General features: G+C 47.0%; 9 protein-coding genes across 9 annotated transcripts; 4 read left to right on the top strand and 5 right to left on the bottom strand.

Moving 5' to 3' along the window:
• Positions 1-91: 91 nt before the first annotated feature.
• Positions 92-1,403, bottom strand: N7481_001267 (tyrosyl-trna synthetase; the record flags this gene model as incomplete). The annotated part of the gene is made up of 4 exons (XM_057260486.1): positions 92-664; positions 720-1,070; positions 1,126-1,187; positions 1,250-1,403. 4 exons carry the CDS (start codon positions 1,401-1,403, stop codon positions 92-94), a joined length of 1,140 nt encoding a protein of 379 aa, XP_057128318.1.
• Positions 1,404-2,686: 1,283 nt separating this feature from the next.
• Positions 2,687-4,627, top strand: N7481_001266 (iron-containing redox enzyme family protein; the record flags this gene model as incomplete). Its single annotated transcript, XM_057260485.1, has 1 exon — positions 2,687-4,627. The coding sequence occupies one exon, from the start codon at positions 2,687-2,689 to the stop codon at positions 4,625-4,627; it is 1,941 nt and encodes a 646-aa protein (XP_057128317.1).
• Positions 4,628-6,079: 1,452 nt separating this feature from the next.
• On the top strand, positions 6,080-6,817 carry N7481_001265 (GNAT family N-acetyltransferase; the record flags this gene model as incomplete). The annotated part of the gene is made up of 1 exon (XM_057260484.1): positions 6,080-6,817. The coding sequence occupies one exon, from the start codon at positions 6,080-6,082 to the stop codon at positions 6,815-6,817; it is 738 nt and encodes a 245-aa protein (XP_057128316.1).
• Positions 6,818-8,737: 1,920 nt separating this feature from the next.
• N7481_001264 (GFA family protein) lies at positions 8,738-9,343 on the top strand (the record flags this gene model as incomplete). The annotated part of the gene is made up of 1 exon (XM_057260483.1): positions 8,738-9,343. One exon carries the CDS (start codon positions 8,738-8,740, stop codon positions 9,341-9,343), a length of 606 nt encoding a protein of 201 aa, XP_057128315.1.
• Positions 9,344-9,826: 483 nt separating this feature from the next.
• N7481_001263 (putative isopropanol dehydrogenase) lies at positions 9,827-10,977 on the bottom strand (the record flags this gene model as incomplete). The annotated part of the gene is made up of 2 exons (XM_057260482.1): positions 9,827-10,548; positions 10,641-10,977. 2 exons carry the CDS (start codon positions 10,975-10,977, stop codon positions 9,827-9,829), a joined length of 1,059 nt encoding a protein of 352 aa, XP_057128314.1.
• A 298-nt stretch (positions 10,978-11,275) lies between these two features.
• Positions 11,276-13,961, bottom strand: N7481_001262 (fungal specific transcription factor domain-containing protein; the record flags this gene model as incomplete). Its single annotated transcript, XM_057260481.1, has 6 exons — positions 11,276-12,248; positions 12,342-12,530; positions 12,612-13,234; positions 13,290-13,370; positions 13,433-13,856; positions 13,948-13,961. 6 exons carry the CDS (start codon positions 13,959-13,961, stop codon positions 11,276-11,278), a joined length of 2,304 nt encoding a protein of 767 aa, XP_057128313.1.
• Positions 13,962-15,048: 1,087 nt separating this feature from the next.
• On the bottom strand, positions 15,049-15,882 carry N7481_001261 (oxygenase MpaB family protein; the record flags this gene model as incomplete). Its single annotated transcript, XM_057260480.1, has 1 exon — positions 15,049-15,882. The coding sequence occupies one exon, from the start codon at positions 15,880-15,882 to the stop codon at positions 15,049-15,051; it is 834 nt and encodes a 277-aa protein (XP_057128312.1).
• A 688-nt stretch (positions 15,883-16,570) lies between these two features.
• On the top strand, positions 16,571-17,992 carry N7481_001260 (DUF3712 domain-containing protein; the record flags this gene model as incomplete). Its single annotated transcript, XM_057260479.1, has 4 exons — positions 16,571-16,827; positions 16,896-17,320; positions 17,376-17,500; positions 17,552-17,992. The coding sequence occupies 4 exons, from the start codon at positions 16,571-16,573 to the stop codon at positions 17,990-17,992; spliced, it is 1,248 nt and encodes a 415-aa protein (XP_057128311.1).
• Positions 17,993-18,188: 196 nt separating this feature from the next.
• Positions 18,189-20,153, bottom strand: N7481_001259 (acyl--CoA ligase; the record flags this gene model as incomplete). Its single annotated transcript, XM_057260478.1, has 6 exons — positions 18,189-18,747; positions 18,823-19,040; positions 19,087-19,248; positions 19,346-19,780; positions 19,860-19,997; positions 20,061-20,153. 6 exons carry the CDS (start codon positions 20,151-20,153, stop codon positions 18,189-18,191), a joined length of 1,605 nt encoding a protein of 534 aa, XP_057128310.1.
• Positions 20,154-20,609: the final 456 nt, after the last annotated feature.

Genomic DNA, 20,609 nt, shown 5'->3' with positions numbered 1-20,609 from the left:
AGTAATCAGATAATTCCGGTTATTGCATTCGACATGTACATTACTACTGAATATCGGTCTAACTTCATTCGACAAAATGTAATTATTTCCCCTAAGGATAGGCCAATTTGTCCAACTTTTGCCATTCTGCGCTCTCCGTATATATGGCTCGGATCGGAGCTAATAGAATGTTGAAGGAATCTGCGACAGCCCTGTTCAAATCTTCTTGCTGTAGCTGGCCTGTGACGAACGCCGATTCGATGGCCTCATATGAGGCAAAGCTCTGCTCCTCTCCATTCTCATCGTAGGTGGTGAAAACCGTGCCGGTCGGTGATCCTGGGCTACAGAAAGGGCGCTGGTCAAGTTCAGAACCGTTGTTCTCGTGTACGTTCAGGCCTGTCTTTCCTAGCAATCTCTCCACGCGCTGCTCACTGATGGGAATCAAAACGTCTCGAAGCAGCCCTAGGACTCCGTTTCCCGTCACTTGTCGTCCGGGACACGCTGCCCGGAATATCTTATCGCGAACTGTCTCGGGGCCGTCCAGAAACTCGATCTTTGTCTCCGCCGACTTGGAAGAGGACATTTTCAAACTATCTAGCCCTACTACCATGGTATTCATCAGATGCTCCCGGCGGCGGTACCCGAGCATAGGGATGAACTTCTTTGCGTGCTTGAAGAGGCCTGTCTGATCACCAGAGCTGTTAGCAGGCACCTATCTGGGTAGCGTTCATTTTACGAACCTGATCCGCGCCACCATATTGTATGTCCAGATCTAGATATGGCTCCGAGAGCGACTGGTGGATGGAGCAGAGCAGGGGGCTTATTTGTTCTGTCTCTGCTACTTCGTTTGAGGTGTCCCGCGCATCATTTTGCGTCATTATGGCGCAGAGCCTTTGGACATCAACCACAAAGTCCTTTTCATAGGCAATGCTGGACTCCGCCACAAATTTTATCTGGGATGGTGATACACCAAGCGTCTTCAGGATAGCAGTGATCAGGAAGTGGTAATACTGTTGTCGATATGCCACCGTCTCCATGGAATGGATGTAATTCACAAGAAAACCGTAAACATCAAGATAGTAGACAGTCACCTAAGCGCACGTTAGCTTTCAGATTGAATTGGGCTACGGATATGTATGTACGAACATCAAGGCCAGCTCTGAGGAAGTCAAGCAGCTTCGCAATTGGCACGAGGTATCCAACATGAGCTAAGGTGCAAAGGTCAGTCAGTGCGCGCATACATTATAATTTCAGCTCGAAGGAGACATACGCTTGCCTGTAGGTGTGGTTTCCCATGCCAACTTGAGCGTGGGTTTTTCTTCTAGCAGCCGTTTCAGAGATTCTGCATCGGCAGCTTCCAGGAAGGATTGCCTCCTCGTAATGAGGTTAAGCTTCTCCTCTGTAGATAGCGTATTTTGACACATTGCAAGACTGCTGGATTTCTAATTCTCGTCCTGGACTGATGGGGAAAGCATGTACCCTAAATGCTAATCGGCGTTCCAGGATGAAGTGAATAGCTCTCTGAAAAGGGTACCCCGCGGATCTCGCCGAAGTCAATTCTCGTATGAACTATTATGTGATGGCCGAGCGTAACTTTCCCTATAATCGCGCTAGGCTCCGAGGACAAGGGTCCTGTCAAAGGTTCTCGAATGTGTGGACTTGATTTTGAAGTCGACCGCACCCAGTAGCGACATCGTGAGCGACATCGGGAGTAGCCGAAAGGATGTTGCAGAGATTTAGCTGAATCGAAAGACGCGTAGTAGGTGAAATGGAAGCGAATTGTGGTCTCTAGGCGAGGGTACGGAGAAGAAGGAAGGGTGTACTTCCAAGCTCTCAAATAAAAAACCCAAGAACATAATTTTCCATCAGTCGAATTGAGTTTAACGATCATTAGAATTTGGCAAAGACTGTCTCCCTGAGATCCAGATTTTGGCACCTCGAGTCCATTTTCCTCGCTCGTCTCGGGCTGTTTGATTGATTTCGATACTACACTTGTTGAAAGCCCATAATTTCCATTCCTCCCACTACTCAGCCTCGCCAGGGTAATCTGCGGGTCTCGGCGAGATCCATAAATGAAGACCAATATGGGGGCCAAAGGATTACTTCAGTAACAAGTAAGATTCAGTGCACAGGCACATTCCCGCGGCGTGAGCTTGCGCTTATAATAAATTAGTTTGATCAAGTAGGGGGGGCTAGGAGTAATACCCTGTTCCTTGAAAGCTCAGTGGGTCTTCTTGCCCAATAGAGTTGTACTAGATGGAAAATCTAGACACAATCATATACGCCTGGCAGATTTTTCCGCTGTCGTTCTTTTTGCTTAGAATATTGCGGACCAAGTCTCCCTCTTGTGTAACCAGTCTATCAATTTCGGAACCTGTATATTCTCAAAACCACAGACCCAAGCTCCAATCGACTGAAAGTTCGAGCTCGGAATTTTTCCCGTCGAAGTTACTCTATCTGCAAAGATGTATCCGTACGTTATAGTTGTCATCTTGACCCTCTGTGGCGTCGTTCTATGGGTTTTGGACCTCGCAAAACGACGACACGCTGTTAAGCCTGGGGATTCATCTAGGGATTTGAAGCTTACTGGTATGTGACTTGCTATGTACTCCCTTACTACCTACGAGTGTGAACAATCGTTGAGAAATTGTTAGTGTCAGCGGCTTCGGGTGATGATGTAGAACACGAACGGCTGCTATATATGAGAATGTACTTCAAGCTTCATAACTTGGAGGATTATACAGTGTTCCTCCCGCCGGCGAGGGACACGTTGCTTTCGTTGTTGGCTGAGGCACTATCCTGGGAGCGAAAAAGACCGGATTCCATTCTGTCCCTGGACAGCTACAGTCCAGTCGCTCTACAGGCTTTCATTCAAAAGCAGGATGATCTGGTCGCTGAGAAATGGGAGCAATATATCGCCAGACGGAGGTCGGGAGGAATGCGGGAGCTATTCCAAACCCGTGAAGAATCTCATGATTGGATAAAGCAGAGGGCACCACTCAAGCTCGTCGATGGAGCTTGGCTTGGCCATGTTCACAGGGTCAGCACGCCTTATAGCAAACGGCATGTGACTAAAGACGCTTGGCAGGTTATGACAGAGGAGTACGGTGATGGGAGTCTGGAAATGCACCATGTCCACTTGTACGGTCAGCTCCTTCAACAGGCTGGAATTCAGCTTCCCCAACCACACTCGGTCGATTTCATCCACCCTCGGCATGGCATGGGCAATACCCTGGTATGGAAAGCCGCTGTTTCACAACTACTCATTTCCCTCTTCCCTCACGAATTTCTCCCTGAGATCCTCGGATACAACATGCACTTCGAGCGACTTACACTAGAGACCATGAGCGCGGCTAAAGAGCTCGAGGAGTTGGGCCTTAGTGGTTATTACTTTTTCCTTCACATCAGCATCGATAACTCCCATTCAGGACACACTGCCATGGCCGTGAATAGCGTTGAAAAATTTCTCACGCACGTCGAATCCACAGAGGGGCCCGAGGCGGCTGAAAAGGCCTGGAGGAGAGTCCAGGCCGGCTATTCCCTGTCGAACGCGCATTCTTGTCCCGAATTTACATCCCCAACAACCTCTGGCAATGAATGGAATAAAGAGCTCATCGAAATGTTCAAAGCCAAGGCACAGTCGGCGGGGAATGTTCACTGCCCCAGCGTAATCAAGGTTGATGGCCAGACACTCAGCCAGTGGTTGGCTCTCGAGAACTTCTCTTCGATACAGAGCCAAAAGAGATTCATCGCGGCTCTAGCTAGGATGAAACCATGGATACGTCCGGGCGACAGTGCGAATAGCCGCTTCATACGGGAATTGTGTTGGGGCGGCAAGATGTTTGGGTCCTTCACCTCTGCCGAAGTCGATCTTGTCAGGAGATGGATTGATAATCTCGGTAACCAGTGCCCACAGGCTTACCTTGAGCTCTTCGACGACCTTTCTCCGTATCCACCTGTGCAGGGAGATATTCGTGTACACTACCCCCTGTTCGCCCCGGGAGGCCTAGAATGTCTCGATTTCCTCCATGCGCCCGACTACGATTTGGAAACGGATATTGGCACCAAGACTATCCTGTCAAGACTTCTTCCGCTTTGGTTTACACACCAATGTGTCCTGGAAGGATTGGTGGCAGTCCCTTCGAGGACGGCGAATCAGACGATTTCGGCCGCCATTCGTGTCCTCAGAACTTATAACGGCTTTTCTTCCGTTGATTCTGGTGTGGCCGGCATGGATGAAGCTAGAAGAACAGCAACGGTTGGACTCATCGAGATGGGTCTACACATGGTGGAACTGGCTGGGCTACCGCAGCCAACGTCTCTCAAGCAGGTGCTCGATTTATGGCCTTGTGAGTTTTCTGTTACCTTGTTGCACCTCTCGATGCGGCCGATCAAGAATAGAGATTTGCTGTTGGGACTTGCTTCGGCGTTTTCGGCACTACATGTGGCTGTCCTGAGGTCACAGTTCTTGCCACCGACAGATCGGGAGGTCTTGAGAAGCATCATCTGGACCGAGCGCCTAGCTTTCAAGCTTTGTGCAGAAGGTGAGAATCTTGCAGAGCAGAGCCGTCTTGAATATCAGCGAGGCCAAGAGTTGGGTGAGAAGGCTATCACAGGACTGTGCCGGGCTATCAATCAATTCAATTGATTGATACATTTGGCAGAATGAGGAAAAGCAGCTAGTGATTATTTATTGCGTCGATGAGTGGCTGGAAGCGGAGGTTGTCACTTGAAGTTGAAGCAGATTACAAAATTTGTAGAGCCATGAGCAAGAATGGGTGGAAGGAGGTTGAAGTTACAACACGGGAGATGCAGGCGATAATACACGACAGTAGGTTAGGATAGACGAATGCTTAAATTATAGTGTGCAGTGAGGATAAACGAGGGTGGTGACAAAAAGTGAGACCATAAGAATCTTACAACGGAAACAGACACCGAGCTGCGCGAGCCCCATCGAAATTCATCCATTAACAAGCGACCCCAATTCTTAACAATTCCAATTTTACCACAAAACTTACAGGTACAGTAACTACAGGTGTTGAGTCCACTTCTCTGGCTTGTCCAGCTGATATGAGTCAGCTGGTGTGGAAGCACTGCCATGTAAGTCGACAAGCTGGTCAACCAGGTCAAAATTGAAAAAGAAAATGTGAATAGGACGGGCGAGAGAGAGAACCAGTGTAGTTTTGCTTCATGTAGGAATTGACCTGGGACAGGACTTGTTCAAATTTAGTACGGATCTATGGGTTGGTACTATTTCTCCGATAAAGTGACAACTTGTAGGGTGGTATTATGTCGCCAAGAACTCGGTTCGGTCTAAGTTTCGCAGGAAGACTTGGATCAATGAAAGCACAGACAGGGACAGATCGGAATTGCCGACTGTCATGTCCACCATCGAATTGAGGGTAATTGTTTCTGTCAATAGCATTACTCCGAGTGTTATTCGCCATATATGTGATGTCTTACCTTGTGAATTATAAGAAATGAGTCCTATTGTGGCATTAACTGCATTGAATGTTACTCTAGAGCCGGCTTCCTCCGCATGAAAGATATCATGTCGACATTCTCGGCCGAGTACGACTACAACCTTTCTTTCCACATTTTCGAAGATTGCAAAGAGCAATTGCTGATATGTCGAATGCTTAAGACAGACTCTCATGTTACCCATTTTCCTTGATCTCTGCTGATTTGTACTTCTTTCTCAAACATCAATCGATTGGACCATTCAAATGATTGTGCCGAAGGCTAGGTATCCTATTGAGACTCAATAGATTGAACAATACCATGCCGAGCAATTCAGCCTCGCTAGATGTACTAGTATCATCGTATTATCTCATGAGTACATTAGTCACGGATATAACTCACAACCCGGAGAGGGTGGGGTGTGATCTCAGAGAGAAACCTATCATCTGTCTTGCTGGGGTGGAGCAGCGGCTGTGGCATCAAATTACGAATCACGCCCGGTGAACTCCGCGGGGACTTTGGAGCGGAAATCCAGATAGAGAGAAATTAGAAGATTAAAGCCGATCAGCTATAAATTAACTGGCTGGACTCATCTTCCAAAATTTCTTATTGCTTTAAAACTATGTTTCAATCAGAAAAAATGGCAGTAGCCAGACCACGCGGACCGTTCGTCCCTCTCAGTCCGGTTTTTTTGCCGTCGAACAAGACTCTGACAGGACGATCTGTTGTCCTCGAAAAGCTTGAGCTCAAGCATGCAAAGGGTCTTTTCGATCTCGTCGGAGGTTATGAACCTACAAGGGCGTCCCTTTGGGACTACATGGGGGATGGGCCATATACGCAATTAGATGTATTCGAGAAAAGCGTTGCAGCAAAGTCGGCCTCACTCGATCCATTCTATTTTGCTATCATCGATAAACGCAACTTAGTCCCTACCTCTGGCAAACCAATCGGATACCTAACTCTGATGCGTATTACTCCTGAGCACTTGACGATTGAGATTGGTAACATTATGTTTTCCTCTGCGATTCAACGTACAACGGGCGCTACGGAAGCGGTTTATCTTATCGCACGATACGCTTTTGAGGACTTGAATTATCGACGATTTGAGTGGAAATGCGATTCGCTCAATGCCCCATCGCGCAGTGCAGCCCTCCGGCTGGGATTTACTTTTGAGGGTATCTTCAGAGAACACATGGTTGTAAAGGGAAGAAGCAGAGATACTGCCTGGTTCTCAATTGTGCGAGATGAGTGGGATGGGAGTGTGAAACGTGCACTAGAGAAGTGGCTGGAAGAAAGGAACTTTGATGAAAGTGGCAATCAAAAGACAAATCTTCAGGAGCTGAGATCCTCTAAAGTAAATAGTGGGAGCTCGCTCTAAAGATTACTATGATAACTTCGAAAGCAGACCACTAGTTCTCTTATATCTGTCCATTCCATGATGAGGAGCGCGACTGAAAGCAGCATCGCCGAATTCAAGGCAGACAATAAGTGGTACCTTTTAAAGAGACCTTCGGTCCCCAGTGAACAAGTGAATAAGACAAAATGTGACATGTGAATCGTGATGCTTGTTCACCGCTAATAGAAAGTTGTAGCCTCGACTATAATGGTGGGCAGATAGTGGTATTTTAGGGTCATCTTGTCAGTCGCGTGGTTTCTTATTTGGCACGCACCAAGAGAGCGTACATGCAATATGAAGATCATAAAATTCTAAATTTTACAAGCCAATTCATTTCGTCGAGGTTGTCATTTAGCTTCTTTTGTTGGGAAAAGGGGAACGAGGTTGATCCCGGTCGCAAGGAGTTGACCGGGAGGCATGGTACGACGCGGTGTAGGAAGCATGACACTGTTACCACCGCCAGCAAACGAAGTAAAGACTCTCGCAGATCTAACAACTTTTCAATTCACTAGACAAGATAAGGCTTCTTTTCCTTCCCCTAGACTTACTTCTCTGCCTAGCAGAATTTTTATATGTGTTGTGGGATTTGCTTTAATGGCAAAATTGAATAGGTGATCAAGCCGTCTATTCCTACTAGTTATTTTTACTTTCAATTTCTGTTACCAAAATAGCACTGCTTTAATCTGGGCTACCCAGCATAATTGATCGAAACTCACGGAGAACTTCCTTGAAGACTAGCAAGCGAACCTAAATACAGTGGAAAATAGACCTCAGGCGCTGCTATTTTATTTTTATGCTATCAGATCCTAAACAGAAAGACATCATGATAGGCGGGCATATATTTAGGATAAATAAGCTATCTTAAGCTATAGTTATACTCTATCTAAGAAAGAATTTAATTTTGTAATGGGGTATTCCGCTCTCAACATCGGAGTCAGGTGATTGGGCCTTAGTAACAAGGCAGCATTTTAGTTTCGGTTTCGGAAGAATAAGTAGCGTCGTTCCATAGTATCAATAACAACATGCATGTTCCCCCTTATGAATTATTCGTTCTGCTGAGGCTACCGAGGCTGAGGTTGCGGTATCGGTATATCGCATGTCCATGAAGACTCGAATGTCTTATTAGTCGCATCTCTATAGCGTCACGCTTTGTCTACTACTCTCCTCCACTCTGCGAGTGTGGTGGTTTTGTCCTCTTGTGATCAACCCGTCTGCTTGACAGACTGCCAGCGAGCGTTCCCATCTTACAATTTTTAATTACTATAGTAAAAGCTTTAGAGATAATAGATTTGTCATCTTTGAATTACGTCACTGTGACCTGCTGAGCCCGCATCCGTCGTATGTTGTTTCGATCGTCCTGTAATGTTAATATACAATTGGCCGGATTCTAGGGCCCACTTTTTAAACGTTTCGAGGATACATGGGCCCTCCTTATATGGGAGACTTTTGCATAGGTATCGCAGTTGAAGACTTATTAATCGTCCCGACCGGTCAATTAAGGTGATGGTGCGCGCTATAGAATTCCCCGAGGGAATCACAGATTGTCGTGTCGCTTACAAATGACTGGACTCGACGTGCTTCGCGGAGACTAATTGAGGATACTGAATGGTTTACAGATCATACAGACGGGAAATGAAGAATCTGACGAGCTATGTCATTCGTGGCCCAAGAATTGAATTTGTAAGCTATCGATTACCACTACCATTGACCAGCGAGCGCCGGGATTCAATCAAAAGTGGCTGAAAATGACGCATGATAAGACGAAAAAAATGACAGCGGCATGGTTCCATCTCAAGTGGTATATAAAGTATGTTTTGTAGCCAAAAGATTCTCATCTTTTACATGTTGAAAAACATATCGGTTTTCATATTATCACCACGAAGCCACAGAATTAGCGAAATCATGACATCTCCCACAATTGACAAGTCGAAGCCGTATTTTCCTCTCGCCGGTGGTGCTGATGATGGCTGGTCCACTGAGGACGAAGCGACAGCCACATGCTTTTGTGGCGCAGTGCAACTGTCATTCGCAAGTCTCGATTCCGAATCTCCTCTTCTTTTTGTGCTACTAACAATGGCTCTTAACTCACAGCCAACACAAGGACCTGGCTACTTCGGCTCCTTTGTCTGCAATTGTGCCGACTGCCACAAGCTTACCGCATCCGTGCACGCAACCAACTTCACGGTGTATGACACGCACCTGAAACATCTGCGTGGCCGGGAAAACTTGAAGACATACAGCCAGTCGCGTACTGTGTTCTTCAAAACTCCTGGTAAGGAAAACACTATGACTAACTACTTCTGTTCCACATGCGGCTCCCTCATGTACCGCGTTGGTGCGGCTTTCCCGGGAATGAGTATTCTGCGTGTTGGCAGTGTGGATGATTTCTCTTTGCAGGAGACTAAACTGAGGCCCACCATGGAGCAGTTTACCAAGGACCGTGTGGCCTGGAAGGCTCCTACGGAAGGGGCTAAGCAGTTTGTAGAAGATGGCTTGCATGTACAGTAGAAGTCGTTGCAATTGACTACCAGTGCGTCTGAATTGTCTATCAAACCACGTAGGTTAGTTAAAATGAAAATACTTCAACCTCCAGTAATAATAACAATGAAGTCGTTATTATTAAACCCCTACTGTATCAAGTTATTTGAATTTCTCGCTCTTATATCTCCTTTAGCATGCCCTCAAGCCCACTATCATGGTAGTTATCCACCTGCTAGTTGAAAAAGCAAGGTTATCTTGGAGACGAGCTCTCTCCTCCCCCGCTTATCGCTCCTTGGTCAGCCGATCTAGAAGCCGGTGATAAAAAGTAAGAAGACTGATTTGAGCACTCGACGTAAAACGTACTCCTAGTATGATCACACCATTTTCAAGAACGGCAACTATTTGCTGGATTGTCATGCAGTGCAGAGTTTTTTTTTTACTTTTGCCTTAAATCGCCCTGATTGATTGCTGAAATTGGCGTCCCTACCAACCCGAGAGGAATAGGATATCTCAGGGATAATTGAAACTCTTTCTCCTGGACCAGCATGTTCTGCCGCAGCACCGAATGCTTCCTTCCATTTTTCCATAGAAAATCTGCCAACTATCTGACAGCCAGCTTCCCTTCCTAATTTCAGTAACCCCTGACCCAACCATTTGAATCAACTTGATGATATCATCTCGCTCATACATCCACTTTCCCTTGATAGTGAGATTTCGGCGCACCACGGGAGAGGCGGGGATCTCCATATCTCCAATAGCACCACCCATTAGACAAATTCTACCACGGTGCCTGAGAGACATAATCGCACTTTTGATATGCGATGAACCGGCTGCAAACTTGGGGGAGGTATCGAAGAAGGCGTCGGCGGGGCCCAATTTCGCGGGAGCCTCGACCTCCTGTTGAAGGTCGTTCGTGATTTGGATTAGCTGAATGTGATCGTCGCTACCATCGGGAGACAACGATAACTTGAGATTCTTGAGAGCCTCCTTATTTCTGCACATTGCGATAACGCTAGCCCCCATAGCTAGAGCCACCTGCACAGCAGCACTTCCAAATGCTCCTATTGCAGGACTTATAATGATTTTGTCGCAGACAGCCAGACCAATACTGCGGAGGCCACCGAAGGGAACCAGTTGAACAGCAACATATAGTAGGTCATCAATCGTGTATCCGAGTCCGCCATCTGCCGTTGATCCAAGTAGCCGCTTCTCGTTTAGCGAGAAACAATTCTCTAGCGGCAGTCTCGCATATTCAGCATATATCGAGTCACGCCATTCCCCGCGCATCATGCGCTTACTAGCCCCCGAGTGGCCATCGTCATACCAGACAAGGCACCGACACTGTAGTCGTCGCGTCCGCGAATATAGATGTCAATGAAAACAAGGTCGCCTACTTGAAGCCTAGTAGCATCAGGGCCTATGGCTGCGACACGCCCAATGGCACCACTGCCTGGTACCGATGGAGTTGCAAGTTCATATTTGTGGGTGCCATTGTAGATGTCTCGGGAGTAGTAAAGCACTGCGGCTGCCAGGATCTTGGTGACAGCGCTTCCCGAAGTTGCTTGCGGGGTAGGTCGGGTTTCGAGGAGAAGGGTTTCTTTGATTGCGCTGAGGACTAAGGCACGACAGGTTGCTGGGGGAAATTGCATCTCCATTATCATTATCAAAGCTGGAATCGTAGAAGTACTATATCCTGCAGGGATTTGACAGCAGGTCCATTTAGCGTGACCCTGATCCAGGACGTGGCCCTTCTTTTAACAGTTTGTAGACCGGTATAGCAGTGGACACCAAAGCAAAAGTTCCGGCCTTAAGTAGTAGAGGCCATGTGACTATCCCACCAGCAGCTTTGCCATGATTGGGACGTCTGTATGACTCTACATTCTCGATTGCGTTGTATTAAGCCAGCATAGTCCGGAAGAGAATTTGATTGGATGGGCTTCGAGGTCATCGACTTCCACCTCAGCCCTCTGGCAAATCAGGGAATAATGATTGAACTGCATCTAGGCGGGCCATGGTATCTTCGGGATATGTACAATCAACATGTCCTAAGTTGCTGTATTCGTGGGCCAAGGAAGCTAGTGGCGGAAAACCGGCGTTGTCAGACACTTTTGAGTGCCAGAGAGGAGACAGTGCCGGTGACTTGAGCCCGCCATCAAGTTCCAAGAAATCAAGATTGACAGCCACGGGGATGTTGAAGTTGTGATCTCTTCGTTCATATTTCTCTCCATATAGCGGGTAGGTGTGCCATTCATTTTGGTGCGACAGCCCTTGATTCTGGTATCCTTGTTTATATTGGCTGTGAATGGTCCCATTTCGGTCCAAATAATTGAATTCGTTTAGTGCACTTTTGAGCACCGGGACAGTGCTTGTAGGTTTCGTCAATGCGGAGTGAGCTTGGGTATTTCTTTCATCTTTCCTGCCAATCTTATGGATTATTTCATTCTCTGTACATAGACTGGCTGACCATGGCAGCCTGGAGATGCCACTGCTTGGAGGCAACTGTCGAACTGATACAGGAAGAGAGTCCTGACAGGGAAGACGACCGACTGCAAGGCTATAATCCACAGAAGTTGAAATTAAGAGATACGCACGAGGGCAGCTGAGAAAGGCATCGAACCAACATTTGGCGCGCACACGCGAGCCGACGTTACGCTGCTTCTGGACTTTAAGGTCGTAGTGGTCGCACACTGGACTGATTCGCAATTGTGAAGCGCACGGAAGGAATATGCTGCGTGTTACTGAGTACGCCAACTGTAAGATCTGATTGGTCCCCACTGCAACAAAGTCTGTAACATCATAAAGCGATTCTGAATGTCGAATGATTCGGCTGATGGAGTCCAACCTTTTTTGTCGTTTCTGTGTTTCCCGATAAGATGGTGAAAGCTTGAGATCAATTGCTGCCAAGACAAGTGGCATCGCGGCGTATGCTAGCCTATGAAGAAATACCGAAACGTTAGTTGTGTTATAAGTGCAGAGTGCGGCTTCACCCTATTCTATCATGGATGGACGTGTGTGGCAGACTAACACGCTAAGTGGCAATTGCTCCACATTTCCATTGACACTGAAATAGTCCATGACATCAGTCAGACCCGAAATCCCCACCGCCAGGTCTCTTGCGATCTGCTTAATGGAATGTTCATATAACTCTGTTGAGGAAGAGATTTGTTCCTCCAGAAGAAGAGCTGCATACTGTGCAAGATCGACCTGGGCAGCCCTATATCATGAGATGCTGTCAGAATGGAAATTCTATCACAGGGTAAAACCAGTTGGCAGGAAGTGGAACAAATATGCTTACCGATAGTACATGAAAGTCAAACTTCTCAATGCCCCGGCTGCATCTTCAGTGGTTGAATGAACGTCTGGGCTTGGTGGAGGTTGGACTTTGGTTTCCCACTGAACCAGGGATTGTTTGATATCTTCCACTCGCTTCAAATTCCGGCGTAGCTCAGCGACCGATGATTTGGTCATTGCTGTCACTCCAGGGGTAAATACTAAGGAAACCAAGTCTGTGAGCAGAACAGCTAGGCCACATTGCTCTTGAAGGGCGATGAGTAGCTGTATTTTGGTATGATATCCATGGACTTTTGAGCTATGCAGTTCCTCGCAAAAGTCATCTTCGCTCAGCCAATCTCGGCAACCGTATATATCGATTGAGACCACCTGTGGGCGTCGGCGCAACCCAATGCAAAGACTTCTGTCACGTAGCAGTATGGTCCACCAAATGCGTCTTGTCAGGTGCTGCGGGAAATTTTCGAAGATGGCGGATGGATGAGAATCAATCATCATGGCATTTTCAATCGCACGGCTTAGCCATAAGCTTCCCGCCTGTGGCGCTTCGGCTGAAGTATGGTGTGTGAGAAATATAGCACCCTGGGTCTTGGCCGACGGCTTTGTCTCGGCATTCAAGTCAAAGAGCAGCTTTTTCTGTCATTAGCCTGCGATATTTCAAATTTAGTGAAATAGCCAGTCTTACTTTTGCCTTATCGTAAAGCCGCTTTCGAGCATCTCTCTTGTTGGTATATCCACATTTTTGAAGGACTTGCAGTGGAACAAACTGGAAATTCGCTTAGCACATGGCCCAAAAGCTTGACCGTAATTATTATTTGAATAACGCACGGGGCAGCTTGCGAAAAGCAATGCCTGAAAAACGAAGAGGGAAAACCTTTCTTCGGATTGTCCGTCCCAAATACGCCAGAACTGAGCCTCGTCGATGACAGGCGCAACTGGATGGATTCGCTGGAAGAATTTTTCGACGAAGTATGTTGCCAGCTCTCGACTTGGCAAAGAAAATGAACCCTTGGCAAGTAGAAACGATTTGTCTTCGGATGATAAGGAAAACAGATCATGGTGCAGGAACTGATACTCTTCAGATATGGAGTTTTCATTTTCGGGGCTTGTTGAAAATCTAAACTGCGATGCACATATGCTTAGTTTTAATTCGGTGTTTCCTGGGTCGCCGAAATTAATGTCTTGCGGGCAACCAGGGCTCGTAAAGAAGTAATCGGAGGATGGGTAGGCTTGAGTTGTCGGAGGTCTCAGTCTGCTATCATGTTTTAGAGATCCCATTTCATAGAGTTAGAGCACGCTGCATTACTTTGGTAATTTCACACGAAGAACACAATCCGTCCGACCGTCCTGTCGACATCGTGTACAAGGACATCCTAATATTGATGCGTCGCATCGAACCTTGCGGTGATGGCACCAAGAGCAAGCCGTAGGTGCTCTTCTGGTTCTTCGCAGCATGATGGGGAGTCCTTATAATTTTGGGGGGTATCAGCGTCGAAGCAAGCTGCAAATTGAAATCGACGTCAAGTTGGTTACGACCACTAGTGACATGCCGTTAGTGTCCTAAGGGAGCCGGTGCGGGCTGTCATTACGCCAGCACAAAATGATCTGAGTCAATTTTTGGTTGGGCATAATGGCAATCACATGCTAAAGTTTGGTCAAGACCCTTTATTACCCTCAACCTTATGGGTATGTCGCATGATTCATGACGGCTATTAGCCTATATGCCGTTGCCCTTAATTGCCGATTGTAGCCTTTACCATAAACTCTCCAATTCAGACGAAATTCAGGAGCCATCGAGAGAAAGGCAAAACCAACGATAAAGCGGACTGTTATACCGATGGCCACCTAGGGAGACTGAATATGAGATAAATCGTGGTTAGGTTGGGCCATCTAAGGCTCAAATATGATCTGATACACCAATGGTTTGGTATTCCCCTATTGGAAATGACACCATATGAAACCTTTAGCATACACCCGTCTACTCCCAAAATGCCCAACCACTTGAGTTTCTCCTCAGCAGAAAATCGGGGATGATTCTAGTCAGTGGGGCACAACTGAAGCCCCACGTTTTCACAGGCTCATGGTCAGCATTCCCCGCGAGGAGTGGAGCAAGATGCCGCGGAACTCGGTTAGGAGCGTAGTGGATTCAGATACTTACTCGTACGAACCAGACCTACATATATGACATCAGCCAATAGCATGAGCTATGCTTATTTCACTACAAGCAGGCTTGGATTTTCGTAGATCGCGGCGTGCGTGCCGGGCGATTTTTGGTGAATAAAATTATATGATACTCCACAACAAGCAAAAAAGAACTCTCTGACAGGGACTGCCGCAAAGGTATATCTTGGGCCATAGATCTTCGGCCAGATTCATCGTTGAGGCTCGTGCGGCCTTGCAAATGTACAACAGCAAATTTTTTTCTGTTCCCCAACGGAATTCCATCAAGCTGTATTCTCAAGTCGTCGCCGCATGTCTCGCATATAGTATTTCATCGGATAAGTGCGTATGGTCTTTGGGAGGCACGGGTAAGTTGCTTTTGTGAATCCCATGACGAATCGATATGTCGCTCGACGTATCTTGCCGGTCTTGAGACCATAAGCTTGCCGGAGTCGGTCGGGCAGCATCTGAGCGGTCGTAAGACGCACGAGAGGTAATATGAGCCGGATTTGAAGTGGGGCTTCTTTATTTCGCAGGATGTTCTTGGCAACACTCTTCGCATTATCGGTAACATCCATGGTCGCGATCTGGTTATTCCAGTACTTCCAAAATTCTTTTTGGCTGGGTGGCCACATATCAGGAGTAACCCGTAGGGAAAGGGCAAGGACTGAGTATTCTCGGTAGATAGCCTCTGCGTCGGCATCCTCGAAGATGCCAAACATCTCCTGGTAAAGCTCGATTCCAACGGCATATAGTGTTGCGGCTACCCATAGTTGAAGTCTAGGATCATCTGCAGAGTATCCGGGTCCATTCACTGACTCATGAGCACGATGCACCATCTCTACAACTGCCTTTTTCTCATCCCGCGTCCCAAAGGTAACGCAATACACATAGGTCATGGTGGTTCGAAGGCGATCCAAAGGACGGTATGCAAAGTTACTGTGGTTATCGACGCCTTGCGCAACTCCGGGCTCGGCGACTTGGAGCAGAATGGCAACGGCTCCACCTGCAAGCAATATCGCTTCCTGAACCACCTTGTGGATTTTTACTGGCTTTTCCAGCGCATCGAACAATTCCGGCCCAGGAGATGGGTCCGTGATTTTCTCCTCGGTATACATACTCGGAGCCACTTTCGAAGGCGCTTAAGTGCGAGTTGGTCTATCAATGATGATATAGTTCTTGCACCCGGTCCATAAAATTTCACTCGTCTAACGGGTTTAACCTGTTAATTGTATTGGAGGAAATCGTGATGGCAGGGATCGGCTTTTAAATGTAATCATGTTGTCGTAGCTAAGTACCGTTGCCTTCAACCCAAAACATTGAACGTAACGTGTATCACTATGCCCATTAATCCTTTAAGAATTCTCGTTTGTCAGAAGACACTACCGCGGACCGGGGGGTTTCTCATCTAGAATGAGGGTTTAACGGCTCTTACTCGAGCCAAAAAATTGCCTTACCGCGGGCCGCCAGACCGAGGGATCCTTGATTCATGCGACTAGAGGGACTTTGCAGCAACAAGTGAGAGGTACGAATGGAGTAAGAAAGTGACAAATTTGCTCACTTCCTTTCGACGCGACAGCCAGATTTCCCCGGATCTGCACTTATGAAGTGATCTGCACTCATTAATTTCTTCTGACATTTGATCCACATGAAGATAGCGAGGGGTTGTTATGCGAAAGGACCGGGCGTACTACCCAGGGTGGTATAAATGGTAGAGACTTGACAAACGTAGAAATTATTCAATATCCAACGCTCTTACGTTTCATATACCTTCAGCTGGTATTGATTTCGTTCTTCTTTATGATCATGCGATTTAACAAACAACATTTCGTGATCGGTGATAACCGCAACTTATCTTCATCGAGTAAACATCTAGAGGATGAACGGTCAATCTCCAAGGCCGACAAAGATGGCGTAGACTATATCGAGATGGCGGAGTCACTCAATAATTCCCCTTCGCGCATCAGAAAAGCTCGGAACAGCTTCCAAAGTCACTGGCGACGTTTCTGGTGCATATATGCCATTGCTAGTATCATATTTCTGGCGATATTCTTACCAGTATTGTAAGTTCAACGTTAGGGGTTATTGGAATTTGGTCGACTTGCATGTTGCTGACATCTTTAAATACAAGCTTTCTCGTCGCAGTACCGGCAATTGCGCAGAGAATTGTTGACAACACAAATCTTCCTGTTTATGGGGCCCAAATCCTCGACCCGAAACCCGAAGAAGTCAGTTTTACACTTCAAACATCCTTGAGAATTCCAATGGGCCTCCGAATTCATACAGACCCTCTAGATCTTAGTCTCTTCAGCAGGGATATCACGCCTATGGAACCATATCTCACCGTCGCATTGCCAGCGTATAACCTAAAAGGCGAAACGGATATGACAGTGACAAAGAACGATACAAGAATCCTCAACCAGGCCCAATTCATCGACACTCTCACAAAGGCTGTATACAACAAAAAGTTTACACTCTCCGCAAAAGGCTCTACAGTTGGCCATCTTGGAGCTCTGAAAGCACCATTAACTCTAGATAAAGACATTGAATTAGACGGTAGGTTGAAACCCTAAGATCATTTTGCTACCATAACTTACGATTGTCTTTACAGGTCTAGATAGGCTCAGTGGATTTTCTATTGACTCAGCCCGACTTCTATTGCCGAAGGAAGAAGACGGTACCAATATTGTTGGCTCTGCAAATCTGCCTAATCATTCCGTTTTTACGTTTGCGCTTGTACGTCGAACACCCCATTTATCTCCGAGGCATCATGCTAAGTATTTATAGGGAAATGTAACTCTCAACCTGAAAAGTTCGGACCTCGTTATCGGCCAAGCAACTATTCTCGATATTTTGCTTCGCCCAGGCAATAACAACGTGTCACTTAGAGGAACCCTAGATATTAAAACTGTGCTCGATAACCTTGAGGTCATCATGGAGGCACAAAGCGATGCATTAAAAGATGGCGTCATTGAACTATCGGCCTCTGGAAACTCGACAATTTATAATGGTATCCACATTCCATATTATGAGGAGATTCTGAGCAGTCTGACCCTTACCACGAGAGTATCAGTACTCGGGGTCTTGGGTGACACTGTGCAAGGGCTACTGGATAATAAGAATTCGTCTCTTGGGAATGTTCTCCGAAACATGACTAGCATTCTGGGGGATTTATCTGGCTCAACGAATATTTCTTCCGCCATCCAAGCTATGAGGGCTCTAGTTTAGCGAAGAAAGGCTAGCAGCATGAGTTTATACCATTCCCGTTCTCCAAATTGCGGAAGTACGAGTAATTAAAGTCTTTCGGCTAGTATTAACATGGACATTGAATTCAAAATTACTGGCAGAGATTTGGCGTCTCGAGGGTTATTTATTGGTTCCTGTAATACAAGATAAAACAATATAGCCTGAAAATGAGCCAGTTTCAAAGGTGAGGCTTAATGGCCCCAGACTCAATTTCCTTCTTTGCATCTTCCCTCAAGACTCGCTTCAGGATCTTACCGCTAGGGTTTCTGGCAATGGAACCGACAAATTTCACTCCGCCGGTAAGCGCCTTATATCGGGCGAGACGCTGCAGTACATATGCCTTGATTGCCTCCTCGGTAAGTTCAGTGCCATCTTTGTTCGGCCGTCGGACTACATATGCACGTGGAAACTCAGTGTTGGCGCCCGGTACTGTGAGACCAACCACTGCTGCGTCAATTATCTCTGGGTGTGAGAGTAGGACGGCTTCAAGTTCTGGCGGAGCTACCTGAAACCCCCGGACCTTGATGAGCTCTTTCTTCCGATCAACAATATACCATTTCCGTGTATTCTTGTCACAGTAGGCAATGTCCCCAGTCTTGAACCATCCGTCTGAATCGAAGCTTTGGGCATTGGCCTCTGGGTTCTTGTGGTATCCTAGAGTTACTGTCGGTCCTCGGACACACAGTTCTCCGCGTACATCATAGGCGGAGATATTATTGCCATCATCATCTACGAGTCTTCAAGGAAAGGAAGCATTAGTATCCCTCTCCAAATTCCATCATATAGATGGCAAGTGCGGTTTAAGTACTCACTTGGCCTCCAAGTTGGGTATGAGACGCCCCACAGACCCAGTATTATCATGTTCCGGGAACGGGAACATGGTTGCTATGCAGGATGTTTCTGTCATTCCCCATACTTGGGTAAAGGGGCTGTTCTCACTCATCATTGAGCGGAACCTGGCCTGAACATCCTTATCCAAAGGCGCCGCTCCACAAGCCGCAGCGCGAACCTTGCGAAGGAACGGGCGTTTCTTGGAGAAAGGGGACATCAAAATCGCGATGACTATGGGGGGGTACCATGGCGAGATCGGTGACATCGAACTTCTCCACTGCGGACAAAAACCCTTGAAGATCAAATCTTCGCATCATATAGGCCGTGTTTCCCTCCTTCAATGTGGATATATGGGTGACAGGAGCAGCTGAAGCGTGAAAAACGGGGACAGCAATGATACGCGAAATCTAGCGGGACGATATCAGCTCAGGGCCTGTTTTTTTTTTTTTCTTTCTTTCTTTCTTTCTTTTTTGATAGCTGAGAAGTGAAGAGGAAAGAGCTCACAGGATATGGGCGAGTGTTCACCCCGAGCACGAGCTCATGCTGGGCAATCAAATTGTAGTGCGTGATTTTAACAGCCTTAGGAAGGCCAGTTGTTCCACTACTAAAAAGCCTCGCGGCCGTGGTGGATTTGGCAGTGTCTAGATCATCAAATCTAACCCAGTCCTCTTCACCAGAACTCAAAAGCTCCTTCCAGGACTGTCTTTTGGAAGGAATTCGCTGGTTGTGGTTGTCAAAAACCCAAACATGACGGTCAGGAATGCCTGTTTCTGCAGCCGCACGGAGAAGGGAGTCAAGTATCTCCGGCTCGGAGATCAGGAATTTACTCTCTGAGGCTTTGATATGATGAGCTAGCTCGTGTGGGGTGTAGGCCGGGTTTGATCCCGTGAAAATCCCACCAGCTCCGATGATGGCGAGCACGAGGATGCTATAGTTGATCTGGGAGTAATTCGAGATGTAAGCATCGGTCGACAAACGAGCTTATACTAGTATATCGTCCCATATTTATGACACCTACATCATTGAACGAATGAATAAGCACGCACTCGCCCTTGCGCAGGCCAGCAGCTCTGAGGCCAGCAACGAGACGACGGATCAGTTTACGAGCTTCGTTGCATGAAATCGAACGCGAAGGGTTCTGGGCGTCAATATAGATCTGGGAGGAGAATCAGCAAGCAGTTGCGAAGGTTGGGCAAGGCCTTGCAAGGATGGGACCTACCGGCTTGTCCTGGTCATATGGAGGTGCGTCAAATATGTAAGACAAAAGGTCCTTGGTGGGGAGTAGCACCCGTTCGGCCGGCTCGAAAATCATTGTGAAATGGGTGAATGGGATTGATCTCAGACAAGCAGTACGTGCCAGATATGGGGAACGATACACAGAAAAACGGAAGTAAGGGCGATCGGTTGGGGTATGTATGTATTCGACTCTGCGGCCTGGATTGCCAACAAGGATTGCAGGTGCAGGGATTAAGGATCAGACTCTCACATTGACTTTGTTTTCATCCAGGAAAGCATTCGGTGATCGTCAGCTGATTGACTGGAAATAGTCCCAAATAGCGGTCCGTGGCTTCAGCTCAGCCCCTCTTTTTTCTCTTTTCTCTCTTGGGCTCGGCTCGGAACTCGGTTGGAGCTAAGCCCGCGTCAGCACAAGTCTGGCTAAAGTTAAAGTACGGGGTAAGGCATTGGATATTATGCAGACACACTACTGGTTGATCCCGTTCATATTTACCTTTGTTCTCCATATTTACATAGGTAAGCTATGAATCGG

This window comes from Penicillium waksmanii, assembly GCF_028829765.1.
Source record: "Penicillium waksmanii strain IBT 27052 chromosome Unknown utg000001l:1.0-4852451.0:1.0-4856178.0, whole genome shotgun sequence".
NCBI classification, from domain to species: Eukaryota; Fungi; Ascomycota; class Eurotiomycetes; order Eurotiales; family Aspergillaceae; genus Penicillium; species Penicillium waksmanii.
Note: the sequence above shows the minus strand (reverse complement) of the source record. Positions and strands in the feature narration are given on the sequence as shown.